The sequence below is a fragment of the Numida meleagris genome, chromosome 2 (genome assembly GCF_002078875.1).
Source record: "Numida meleagris isolate 19003 breed g44 Domestic line chromosome 2, NumMel1.0, whole genome shotgun sequence".
Lineage (NCBI taxonomy): Eukaryota > Metazoa > Chordata > Aves > Galliformes > Numididae > Numida > Numida meleagris.
Genome location: NC_034410.1, coordinates 53,332,588 through 53,345,983, shown reverse-complemented (window position 1 = coordinate 53,345,983; position 13,396 = coordinate 53,332,588). Strand labels below are relative to the sequence as shown.

At 36.5% G+C, this 13,396-nt stretch overlaps 1 protein-coding gene across 4 annotated transcripts in view; it reads left to right on the top strand.

The window, feature by feature from the left end:
* The window catches only part of TRIP13 (thyroid hormone receptor interactor 13), a 16,041-nt gene extending 2,645 nt beyond the window's left edge, over positions 1–13,396 (top strand). For 3 of the 4 annotated variants that reach the window (XM_021385375.1, XM_021385377.1, XM_021385376.1), the window contains exons 4-14: positions 43–172; positions 2,005–2,060; positions 3,453–3,543; positions 5,027–5,099; positions 5,933–5,996; positions 6,296–6,382; positions 9,927–10,033; positions 11,378–11,531; positions 11,717–11,829; positions 12,541–12,610; positions 13,130–13,396. In XM_021385375.1, coding sequence (XP_021241050.1) covers positions 43–172; positions 2,005–2,060; positions 3,453–3,543; positions 5,027–5,099; positions 5,933–5,996; positions 6,296–6,382; positions 9,927–10,033; positions 11,378–11,531; positions 11,717–11,829; positions 12,541–12,610; positions 13,130–13,225 — 1,041 coding nt within the window. In that variant the 3' untranslated portion in view covers positions 13,226–13,396. The remainder of the gene's footprint in view (positions 1–42; positions 173–2,004; positions 2,061–3,452; positions 3,544–5,026; positions 5,100–5,932; positions 5,997–6,295; positions 6,383–9,926; positions 10,034–11,377; positions 11,532–11,716; positions 11,830–12,540; positions 12,611–13,129) is intronic. The other variant, XR_002434716.1, reaches the window with a different exon arrangement.

Here is a 13,396-nt window from a genome sequence, read left to right as displayed (position 1 = left end):
GAGAAATATGATGTATTGAAAGTCTTTTTACGTCTCTCCTAGCCTATTGACTTGAGCAAAAGCAGTCTTTCCCTTCATATTTTTCATCTGAATGAAGAAGGGCCAAGCATTGAAAACTTGGAAGAAGAGAATGAGGATATTGTTGCAGCTAACCACTGGGTGCTACCTGCAGGTACCCACCTGATAATTCTGGAAGATTCAGAGCAATTACAATGAAAGAAAATCTTGGAAGGGCTATAAGTAGGGTTATTTTCTAAAGAGAGTATGTGCATAATTTTGTCCTTTGTGGATGGAGCCAATCTATCTGGAATTTTTTGTGATTTTGACTGAGTTACTACCGGTGATTCCACGAAGTACCAGTTTTTTCTGTAATATTTGTGGTCAAAGTAATTGATCCCGTGGAATAAAGCCTGAAAACATACAGTCAAAACCACAAGCATGCAAATACTTAACCCTACAGGCATCAAATTTTAATTTGATGACCTACAAGAAATTCATCATTTTAAATATTGGCTATCCAGAGCTCACAGCTGGCTACCAGCCTGCAAGACAATGCTGCTGTTACATTCTTAAACAGAAGCCAATGATCTGGCAACACTTGAATCTCTGTATAAAACCTTTACCAAATCCACAGCAGAGAAGGCACAAGAGCTGGAAGTGATTGTGAACTTGATGCTCTGTAGGAGCCTGATTCTTGCATCTTTTGCCTTTCTTTTTCCTTTTTTTTGTCTTCTTTTTTTTTTCCTGCGAGAATTGATTTTTGAAATGATTTCAGCTTGCTTCCTGTATGACTATGTTGAAAACCTGGTAATCTGGGGAAAAAACTGAGATTTTAAACAAATAGTACTATCCTGAATGTTTTTTGACAAATAAATCATAAAATGCGTTTGTTCATAAAGTTATGTGCTAGTAACCTATTGCAAAGAAAATTGGAACGAGGTTTTAATTAGATGTTATTGTTGCTATTGTCAGCAACACAATATCTTGCTTTCCGTAAACTTGCAGATTGGTTTTCTATTTCTAAAGAAAACAGTAATTTGCCTAGAGAAGGAAATGTGAAGCTCACGTCACATGTATGAAGAATGCTTTTTACCTAAGTAGGAGCAAAGAAATTAAAGAGATACAGAGTCCTCAAAATCTTTCCGGAAGGAGTAATGGCTTCCTCTGCAACAGAGCATGGCCTGCCAGTTACTGTTGTCTAGTGCCTGTGGAGGCTGGATTCTGTATCTGGAAGAAGTATAGGTGTGAGCTCGAGGCCAAAGAGAGAGTGAGTCTATGACAATTCTTGCGCTTTTCACATTGTGAAAAGCATCAATATTCACAACATTTCTCTTTGAGGAGAATTCAGTCCATAATTTGATATTCCTGTACTATTATGGTTTGTAGTTCTCCATCACAGTCCTTTTTCACTTTTTCCTGCTGTAAGGTAGAAAGCAACTGCTAGAAATTGTTGGTTTGATTACAGCTATAGTTTTTTAAAATACATTATTCAACTGCTTTTTATTTTCTTCCTGTATTTGTTGATGTTATTTTAAAAATATATTTAATATATATTTATGTGTAAAGCCCTCTTCCCACTCCAACTTTTTATCTTGGGAAAATGTAGCTCCTTCCCCTGCTCAAGATGGAAAAAATTATTTCAATAGGCAGAACTAAATAATGATAAATACATATATGTATGTATGTGTGTATATATTTTTTTCCCTTTTTTGTTAAAAGTTACATAAGATTGATAGAAGGTTCAAGAAGATGAATTTCTTCTCACAATTACTTGAGGAGACAGAAGTTCTGAAGCTGCTAAATTTGTCTGTTAGAAAGTAGAGTTTGTTTTTTGAGAAGTAATCCATATATTTTTTCCATATACTTTGATTGCTCTCCCAGATCTGTTCTTGATCCTTAATTTTGTCCGAGAATAATTTGAAAACTGCTTTGTGATGAAATGGTACATTAGAAGTTCTTAAATTGATTTGCCTTAAATGGATGTGTAATGTATTGCATTCACAGCTGAATTCCATGGCCTTTGGGAAAGTCTTATATACGACACTGAAGTAAAATCACATGTAAGTTGAAAATTAGTAACAAAATTGCTTGAGAAGTAAGCTTTGAAATGTACCCAGTCTGAAGTTGCTGCATTGTATGGAGAATTTACTTGGCAATAACTAGCTCAAGAGAGAATTCTGATGTCTGCTTAGTACACTCCTACACTGTGAAGGGTGGCATAGTTTTAGCCATTTTGCAAATCTTTACATTATTATCAAAATTTCTGTATATTTTTAGTAATTCCATACTTAAATCTAACTGTTGTATGCTTAAAAAAAAAAAAGACAAAGTTGCCATTTTAAGATTAATCATCATATCTCAAATGCATATGAGTAGATAATACTGCAAAGCCTGCACTGCAAAAAAGGAAGTGTATATCTTAGTTTCCATATTAGAAGTTTCACTGGTGGTCATTCCAGAAATTATACTTCATTTCTTCATATGTGTTTGCTCAGTTAATTAGAAAACTGAAGGAACTTCACTTCTGCAGCTTTTTGTAAAAGTTATTCTGGTGAATATTCATTTTTTTTAAACTATGGAACTGGCTGAGTATGGTTGGATTCTGCAGACTCTGAAAGACTCCTGTTAAGTTTCAGAATGGTGTCTGTCTTTCTCAGGATATTATTGGCAAACATGCTTGATGAAGTTCAGCTTTTTTTTTTTTTTCCTGCTGCATAATTGCTCCATCTTGTGGCAGGAATGCTATTTTATTGTCTTATTAATATGACCATGGATCAAAACCATTACAGGTGACAGTAACAGAAAATAAAAAGATGTCAGGTGTTAAATGAGGGTAAAAATCAGAATAGATTAATACGTCAGGTTTGTATTCGTGTAATTGAAGGAATTTTCTACTTGTGTTTTCTAGATAATTCTGCAATGAATTAACATTTTATTTAGACTTAAACATTCAAGGAAATTTATATGCAACTTTATTTATTTGGAAGGATAACCAGTTTATAAATACCTGATACAAATACAAAAGCAATTAAAATGTCACAGTAAATTCTTTGTTTAGTGGGTTGGCTACAACAGATGTGTAGCTGTAATAACAACAAAAAATAGAGTATGAGTCTCTGACTCTGTACTTGGGATCTGAATTGAGCATACACTAGAAGGGAGCAGTGAAAAATGAAAATAAATTCACCTCTGTAAAGCATTTAGTTCATCTGTGTACAGGTTCTGAAATCCATTTGTGGCCAGTACGTGCAATTTTTTTTTTCCTGAGGGCAGGAAGGAAATGAATTTCCAGCCTTTGCAGAAGAAAATGTGGTCTAAGACTGAAAGACTTAAAACCAATTTTTGTTGTTAGAGTATGCAGTAGAAATAATTAGGAGATTGCATCCATTTGTAATTGTATTTGCTGATATGTCTCTAATTTGTGTGTCTTTTTTCCCCTACTCATCTATTAGTTACTTGATTATGTCACGACAACATTACTATTTTCTGACAGAAACGTTGACAGCAACCTGATAACATGGAATAGAGTTGTTTTGCTGCATGGTAAGAATTATTTATTTTAAAATAAGTTGATTCACTGGCAATCTGTTTATACTTTCCTTCTGGAAAAACTTGTATAGTTCTTCTGTGTAATGAAATCATGTGTTCCAGTGTTACAGTAAACAGTGCTTCTAAACAAATTCTCTCTTTAGCACAAAGTTCTATGTAAAGTAATGTCAGAATCAAATCAGTGTTCATATTTACTATGTTTTGCAGAAATTTAAATTGTAACGTTTTATAAATGCAATGACAACAGGTAATGTTCTTCATTTGAATTTTTAAGAGTTTTTTATAAGGTGCAAAAACATGCAGATACTGTGCATATCAGGAACCAGTTTAATGGCAGTTCTTTGCAGTATTAAAATTCCTTAGTTATGTCTCCTTTATGAAAACTTTTGAGGAAACTGAGAAATTTATTCAAGTGTTTTAATAGCATATTCTGTTGTCAAGTATGAAGGCAGTACTTTCACTTATTTAATTATTACTCTGACTGAAACTGTAACATTCCGTCAATCCAAGCTTACTGTAAAACTTATGAGATTGACATCAACTGAATCAATTTTGCTGCAAATTGCAGCTTGCTATTGATTAATTGCAATGTTGTTACCCAGACTGGTATTCAGAAAATAACACTCATAACAAACATTTCCATGATAACCTTTTAATTCAACATAATCTGTAATATTTAATGCAGCAAGATTTTCTTTTTATATATATACATGTGTAGAATTGTAGTAATGAGCTCTTTATTGTGATCATAGTAAAGTTAATACTGGAAAATCCGAAACTCTTGTAGTGCTAACCACCACATTTATGCTATAAAGGCAGTACTGACTTTGAATGGAAGTTCTGTCAGCTATCTACTGTTATCTGTTGTTTAGAACCTAAAAATCAATCTCCATACACTCATATTCTGTTTAACTACATTTGTGCTTTTCTGTTTGGAGAAAATCTTTGTGGCTCTTCCATAGGGCATCATGGCATATCCAAAAGGTTTGTTGTGTAGTATACCTCATGAGATACTCTCAGTTGCTTCACAGTGGAGATTCAGGGAATGTGAACAGCTGATCAAACCGGACGTGATGGGTTTCTGTTTTGCATGTTAGCAGGTTATGTTTCAGAAAGATAAAAGTTTAAGCATAGCACAGATTTTTGAGAATGCTAACATACATAAGCCCAGCTAGAGCAAAACACCTTGCTCCAATGTTGTTGGATTATTTTAACTCTGTGGTGTCTGTATACAAGCTGGTATACTAACCTACTAATGATTGAGAATGATACAGCTTCAAAGCTAACAACAGAGCACAGCTCTAGAACTGTAGTTGCGTGAGCAGTCTTCTCAAAATACCCTTATATGCCCAGTCCTTGCCTACTGTTGTCTGCAGTTAGTGCTTTAATGAAATACAATAGTTAAAAAGATATTTTGTCATCAACTACCTGATGTAGATTCTTTGTAATATATTGTATGAATTTGATTTGAATCCAGGCCCTCCTGGAACTGGTAAAACCTCTCTCTGCAAAGCATTGGCTCAGAAGCTGACGATACGACTGTCGTACAGGTGATCCTTCTGGAATTTATTCACTTTAGCTAACTGTTGGTAATTGTTTTTTTTTTTTTCAATAGCCCAAAGATGTATAATGCTTGATTTCGTGTACTTACATTCATGGCTCTGAATTAGCAGTAAAATTGATCTAACATAAAAGAGAGATAGAGTATTATGAATCCTTCTAAATGTCTAATGGTTTGTGTTGAATTATGAAAAACAAATTCAAGTGGCAATATAGTCGTTTGTTTGTGCTCATGATAAACATCTGTGAAGACTAAAGAGTGAAGTATCACAGAGTATTAAGCCTATTTGTGTACTCATGTTCAAGAAAACCTGTTTTTAGTAGATACCAGTGTGTTTTGTACTTGAATTCTCTGAATACCGCAGTCAGCAGAAGTCAGTCTGTGTATCATACATATCAGACAAGTAATGAAGTTAACCATAAACTTCTTAGCAACTAATAGCTGAATAAAAAACCTTAAGACAGTAAATAAACTTCACAGGCTTACTTGGTATACTGAAAATAATCTTGCATGCACAGAGGAGTGAGCTCGTTAACACAGAAACAATTTCCTAAATTATACGGAAGTGACGGTCAAAACAGTTCTAATGAAGGAATCCTGGTAATGATTTATTGTGGAGAGCTATAGTGAGACAAGTTTCTGGAAATTATAATTAAAAACAAACCAGATGTTGTGTTTTTAGAACTAAGTAAATTAAAGTACTAACTCAAAAAATTCCATGGTTGAAAATGGAGGGAATAAGACTTAAAGGAGTTACTGACCTCACTGGCTTTTATTTACAATGCAACAGAGTTGATGCTTATTTTTTCCTTCATGTTTTAGGTATAGATATGGACAGTTAATTGAAATAAACAGCCATAGTCTTTTCTCTAAATGGTTTTCTGAGGTATGTATTGATGTAGCTTAGTAAGTGGACTCTGACTTATTTATAAATTAAACTGTATCTGTTGAGCTTCGTTCATAACATAAGCGTCTGCACCAAAGATTATTCAGGATACTTAATGTGCTTGAAAACAATTAAATAGAAGCTATATTAGAGATTTACTTTAAAATAAACAACAATAAAAATAGTTTTCCATTGTTTAACATGGTAAGACTTGAAAAGTCTGCTAGGGGAATAGTAAATTCTAAATTCTATTCTATTCTAACTATGATTCTAAATATATGCATATGACCTCTTTTTAGAGTGGCAAGCTTGTAACCAAGATGTTCCAGAAGATTCAGGAGTTAATTGATGACAAAGATGCTCTTGTGTTTGTACTGATCGATGAGGTATGATTCCAATAGTTTTGATGTATGTAAAATGTAGCAGAAAGTTTTTAATTAGCAGATGTATTCCAGCTGAAAATGAAGCAAAACCTTTCTTGGTGACGCTTACTTTGCTCCTGTATGTTTACAAGTGAAATATTGTTTTAAACTTCCAAGTAGCCTGGATTCATATTTGTAGTGTTCTTGCATATGTTGTAAAGCTCTAAAAAGAATTAATTTGGTTTCAGTTTATTGTTTAGTTGCTCTTCCCAGGCTTGGATACATAACCATTTAGTACATGGGTGTCCAGCCTTTTGGCTTGCTTGGGTCACGTTGAGTGAATAGAAATTGTCTTGGGCCATAAGTTGCTCAGAAAGTAATGCCTCCTATTTATTTCCATGAATACTACAACCAATACAAAGAGTGCAATAACACTATTTGATAGAGCAAATTCTCAGCTACAAAACGCTGTTTTTCAGTGTAGTCACCACATTCAGCTTTGCATTTTTTCCAGTGATGAACAAGAGCCAGCATGCTGTTCTTGTAACAATCTGCACCAGTGTAGGTGAACCATTGTTGCCAGTACTGAAATGTACCACCCACCGCCTTACTGTGCTCGCATCAACTGTTTGAATGTTTCAGCCTTTACTGCCATACCACCAATATCCACCTCAGACATCGTGAGCCAATAAAATAAAACAGGAAGCATTACTTTCAGAGCTCTCGCAAAATACGCAATATCAATAATATATAAATAACAAAACATTTACATTTTTAATATTTTTGTTTAAAATATTTTTTAAAAAGGAACAAAAACATAAAACTAGTGGAATATTTGACTTTTTTTGTGAAATTAACACATCAGCCTGCTTTGATGGCAGTGGTTGCGATTCCTAGTGAGATCTCTAGGTGTTCATCAGAGATTTTTGATGAAATTTTACTCCTCCTGTACTTCATCCTTGAAAACAGTTGATCACAAATGTATATACTGCCAAAAAGCGATGACATGAGTAAGAGGTGACTGTGAAGTGATTGATATTTCTCTCTGGTAAGATGAGGATTATGAAAGTCTTCACCATCAAGGGCTCTAGCTGCACTGCCCAAATTACGGAAAGCGAAGGTAAGGACTGGGAGAAGGAAGATCTGCTTACTGTAAGTGAATATCAGGTTTAAGACCATCCAAAAAACCTGAAGGTATGCATGTCCATGGAACCCAATGAGATCCATCCATGGGTTTTGAGGGAACTGGTGGATGAAGTTGCCAAGGCACTATCCATCATATTTGAAAGGTCATGACAGTCTGGTGAACTTCCCGCTGACTGGAAAAGGGGAAACATAACCCCATTTCCAAGAAGGGGAAAAAAGATCCAAGGAACTACTGGGCAGTCAGTCTCACCTTTGTGCCTGGCAAAATCATGGAGCAGGTCCTCCTGAAGGCCCTACTAAGGCACATGGAAAATGAAGTTGAGGTGATTGGTGGTAACCAACATGGCTTCACCAAGGGCAAGTCATGTCTGATGAACTTCGTGGCCTTATGGAGTTACAGCATCAGCGGATAAAGGAAGAGCAACTGATGCCATTTACCTGGACTTGCACACAGCATTTGACACCATCCCACATGACATCCTGGTTACCAAACTGGAGAAAAATGGATTTGATGGATGGACCACACACTGGATAAAATTGACTGGATGATTGTACTCAGAGAGTTGCAATCAATGGCTCAATGTCCAAGTGGAGACCAGTGACAAGTGCTGGTCCTCAGGGATCAGTGCTGGGACCAGTCATCTTTGTAGGCAACATGGATGGTGGGATTGAGTGCCATTGAGTGAGTTATCTGCAAACTTGCAGATAACACCAAGCTGAGTGGTGCAACTGACAAACTAGGGGGAAGGGCCATCCAGAAGGACCTGGACAGGCTTGAGAGGTGGGCCTATGCCAACTCTGTGTTAAGTATGGCCAAGTGCAAGGTCCTGCACCTGAGTTGGGGCAATACCAAGCATAAATACAGGCTGCGTGGAGAATGGCTTGAGAGCAGCCCTGAAAAGAAGGATTTAGGGGTATCAATTGATGAAAGACTCAACATGAGCCAGCAGTGTGTGCTTGCAGCGCAGGCAGCCAATTGTATCCTGGGTTACATCAAGAGAAACATGACGTGCCGGTTGAGGGGAGGTGATTCTGCTCCTCTGCTCTCGTGAGTCCCCACCTGGAGTACTGCATCCACTTCTTGGGCCTCCAACACAAGAAGGACATGGAGTTGTTGGGGAAGGTCCAGAGGAGGGTCACAAAGGTGATCAGAGGGCTGGAGCACCTCCTCTACAGGGAAAGAATGAGAGAGTTGGGGCTCTTCGGCCTGGAGAAGAGAAGGCTCCAGGGGACCTCATAGCATCGTTCCAGTACCTGAAGGGGGCCTATAGAAAAGCTGGGGAGGGACTTTTTGTAAGGGCATGTAGCGACAGGACAAGGAGAATGGCTTTAAACTGGAGGAGGGTAGACTTAGACCAGATATTAGGAAGAAATTCTTTACTGTGAGGGTGGTGAGGCACTGGAACAGGTAGCCCAGAAATGCTGTGGATGCCCCACCCTGGAGGCATTCAGGGCCATTTTGGATGGGGCTTTGAGCAACCTGGTCTAATGGGAGGTGTCCCTGCCCATAGCAGGGGGTTTGGAAGTAGATGATCTTAAAGGTCCCTTACAACCCAAACTGTTCTGTGATTCTATGAAAGTCTGGTAAAATGACATGGTCAGATTTCGGAGTTGAATATCTGATTGCAACTCTACACATTCCATTTGGAAATTTGCAGGTAGTGCACTGGTATCAACTGAAAATGATGATGTAAACATAAATTAATGATTTTTTTTTTGCGATCTTGAAACCTATTTTCTAATTCCTTTATCAAAAGTGAAAGCACAGCTGTGTATTCTTCGCTGTTCAGAGCACTGTGTTTTGCCAGTGTATAAAAATGCACGCAGTTATTTGCCATCTCTTCAATCAGCACTGCTCAGCACTATTCTCCCCACGGCCTGGTTTCAGTTGACGCTGTGTTAATGGCGCACTGGTTGTTGCTGAGCAATGGGTGCACACCCAGGGCTGCTGTGGAAAAGAGCCACTGCCTTTACAGTGCAGGATGGGGGGGGACACATTGCCAGCTGAGCTGGGCTGCGGGTTGGACATGCCTGATTTAGTACTTAAGTACTTCATTAGCTTTCTTATTTGAAGTTCCTATTCTAAAGCTTGTTTTAAATTGAATTTATTTATTTTATCCTTTTTATTTCCCAGAAGTTGAATTAATGAAGACACCCCAAATTCTGCACTCTAAACAGGGTTTTCACTCATTACACTTTTTTCCCTTGATGTTGTCTTCACTCTTTCCCTAAATTTCTACTTAACAAAAGATTTTGAAGGTGAAATTTCAGATACCAAACTGGATCTGAAGGGTTACTTGCTTACTGCCAGCATTCCAAATGTGCAGTGTTTTGTGTGTTAATGTTGGAATGTTTTTTTTTGGTTTGGGGTTTTGTTGTTGTTTTTTGGAGGTTCTGTTTTTTTTGTCTTTTTTTTTTGTAGGTGGAGAGCCTCACAGCAGCCCGCAGTGCCTTCAAGGCCGGCACAGAGCCTTCAGATGCTATTCGTGTAGTGAATGCTGTACTGATGCAAATAGATCAGATTAAAAGGTAAATTGATTTTATTGCAGCAGCAAAAGGTAACTGCTGTAACTCTAAATCTTAATTCACATTTAGAATACTAATCTAAATTGGTTAAGAAATGATTCTTCATTAATGGTGCTAATTGCAAAAAGAAATTTATGAGTAGGTGAACTGTTGGGAAACTCCCCAAGTTTCCCACAGGGTCACCCCCCACGGTGCGGGAAGCTCAACACTCAATATGAGTTCACGGCTTCCACTTTATTGTAGCAACACACCATCTTATATAGCATATATGCTTCCAGGGATACAGGGTCTATGCGACCAAGCGTATAAGAGAACAGTACCGTTACCCAAGCTAATTTTGTGTACAGTACACGTTGTTAAGTACAGAACTCTACTAGAAACACCACATTCCATGCAGGTATAACTTGCCCCTTTCATCCAAGATTACATCGTAAATCATTAGTAAATCAGTAGCTACGTGCTGCCGAGCAACCTGCCCTCCAACAGTGAACTAATCTGGGTTTGATGAACTACAGATAACATAATGCCATTAAAGCTGGGGAGGCATGCAGCACACAAGGTCATCTTATCTACTTTGGAGAGACAAGAATAAGATCAGTGAAGAATTTGTTTGTCATTAACAGTTCAGTCTAAAGCAGACTTGTACAACATGTTGATTATAAGCAATCATTACTGGTTCTTTGTCCATTTTGCTGGATTTAATACAGCACATCTCTTGTTTTATTATTGCCACTTCCTCTTTGGGCATACTTGGCCCTGTTCACAGAAAGACAGGTGCCCTGGTATTTGGGCCTGTGTTGCTACTAGTGGAAGGTAAGTAGTTAATTCAAACGCAGTACACAAGCTTCATTGAAAAACAGCTGTGGTTAAACCTTTTATTTCCGTTTTTGTTAGAGTAAGGAGTTGTTACTTCCCTTTAACCTCACACTAATGTCATGCAGTGTTGAATTTGTCATGTTAGCAGTTACATTACATACTTCCTTCTGAAGTGAAATGGAAAATGTATAGATAAGACTTGTAAATTGAAATATTTTAATTTTGTAATTTTATTTATGGCAAAGACTGTGCTGCTAGACTCTCTTCAAATGAAGTAGTTAATGTATACTACTTCTAAAATAGGGTTAGAGAAACTATGGATACTTGCAAAATAGCTGAAGGAAAGAGACTGTGCACTGAATTTCATCAGTGATAACTGTCAAAGAGTGTATAATTATTAGCTGGTAAGAGTGATGTGGCTGCTGATTGCATGAAATGGCTTGAGTCATAAGAAGGAAGGCGTCCATTTGCCCATGCCAGGAGGAGCTAATTCATGCGCATCTGACCTGAGAATGTGCTTTTATCTTGAAGGTATCCCAATGTAGTTATCCTGACTACTTCAAATATTACGGAGAAGATTGACATGGCATTTGTAGACAGAGCAGACATAAAGCAATACATTGGCCCTCCATCTGCTGCAGCAATATTCAGAATATATCTTTCTTGCCTGGAAGAGCTGATGAAGGTAATATTTTGAAAGCAGAACTATAAAACATCCTATTTTATTAAAGTTGATATCTTCATCAAACTTCGTCAATAACAAAAACACCCAAATTTTATTCCTACTCTGTATTTATACTTTTCTTTTAGAATTGAATTTTAAATGTTTTTTTAAGGTTTCATACAACAATGTGTAACTCTTCTTTCTAGTGCCAAATAATATATCCTCGACAGCATCTCTTGTCACTCAGAGAGTTAGAAATGATTGGATTTGTAGAAAATAATGTGTCCAGGTTAAGTCTTGTACTAAAAGAAATCTCAAGGTAATATTTTTTTTTAATTCTACATAAGTATATGTATGTGTGTGTATATGCATTCATATTTATATATAAATGAATTATGAAATTATGTCTGAAAGTAATTTAATATAGTAATAGCTAGAGCTCTGAAACATCTTGAGCTTATTTGTTGTTTTGGGCGTTTTTGTTTGTTTTAATATTGTTGTGGTTAGTGCAAAACATATCAGCAGATAAGTGGAATTGATCGGGATTTGCAAATGTTTCTTTGTATCAAACATGACTGGTTTCTGCTCTGCCCTTTGAAATTCTCTAGACAAATTGCTGTCTGACTTAATGAGATGACTGAAGTTTCAGAGGATATCATGGAATCATAGAATGGTTTGATCTTAAATGTCCCTTCCAAACCAAACTGTTTGCAAATCCTGATCAACCGATATTCTCCTCTAGATTCATGACATATGTCACAGTGATGGTAGAGGGGCATGATGGAAGCATTGGCAGGCAATTGTGACTATGCTATTTCTCTACCGTTTTTTTACTTTTTTGTACCATGTGGCCTCCCATACACTGTCCATTCATTTCCAGCTTCTGCTAAAACTCCTGCAAGTGAGCAAGCAAGGTATTATGACTTGAGTTTCATTAGAGTAATTTATGGGTGAAGGAGAGAGGAAATGTTATCTTTTATGAGTGAATATTTAGCATTTTATCAGTGCTTATGTCTCTCTTTTATTATAGAAGAAGTGAAGGTCTTAGTGGCCGGGTCCTCAGAAAACTTCCTTTCCTAGCACATGCACTTTATATTCAAGTAAGTTTATTCTCTTCTATATAATTTGGTTTGATTTTGAGCCAGGTAGGAAGACCTTTGAACACTAGCCTTAAGTAAATTATTAGTCCTAAAACTTTTTGATAATCTAAACTACACTATTTCTACAGCACTCCAAGACTGAAACAATTTTCTGCTGCCCATAATTTTAAAATGAAATTGAAGAAGACCGATACCACTACTGATATATTGTGACAAACCATTAATATTTGTTCTCTCATGGTTTGTTGCTGAAAGAAACCCCTATCACTTCATAAATAATACTGATTTTTTTCAAATCTTTGTTGAAGCAAATTCTCACTAATGTTGATTGACTGAAGACTTTACATAGTAAAGTTAAAGTCAAGCTATGTTAGCTGGTTTAAAACAAAGCTTCCTTTATATGAGGTTTAGCATTCTGAATATTTTCTAACATGAAAGTCAAATACTTCCTTTTCAAATAACTGTGCTTTGTATGCCTATTGGTGTGATGGATCTAACAGAATATTTTCATGTTTTCAGTCCCCCAGTGTTACAATGACAGCATTTCTTCAAGCTCTTTCACTTGTAGTAGACAAACAATTTGAAGAAAGAAAAAAACTTGCGGACTGTGTGTGATAGTTTACTGCTTTATACTTTTATGTATTATTACCATTGAAAAGTACTTAACTTTGCAAACAAACTGTGCAACTTCTATGCATCTACAAAACAGATTGTCAACACCTTAAAAACCCTGGAATGCTTAATCTAATTTTTCAAAACATTTATTAATAAACAATTTTTACAGCA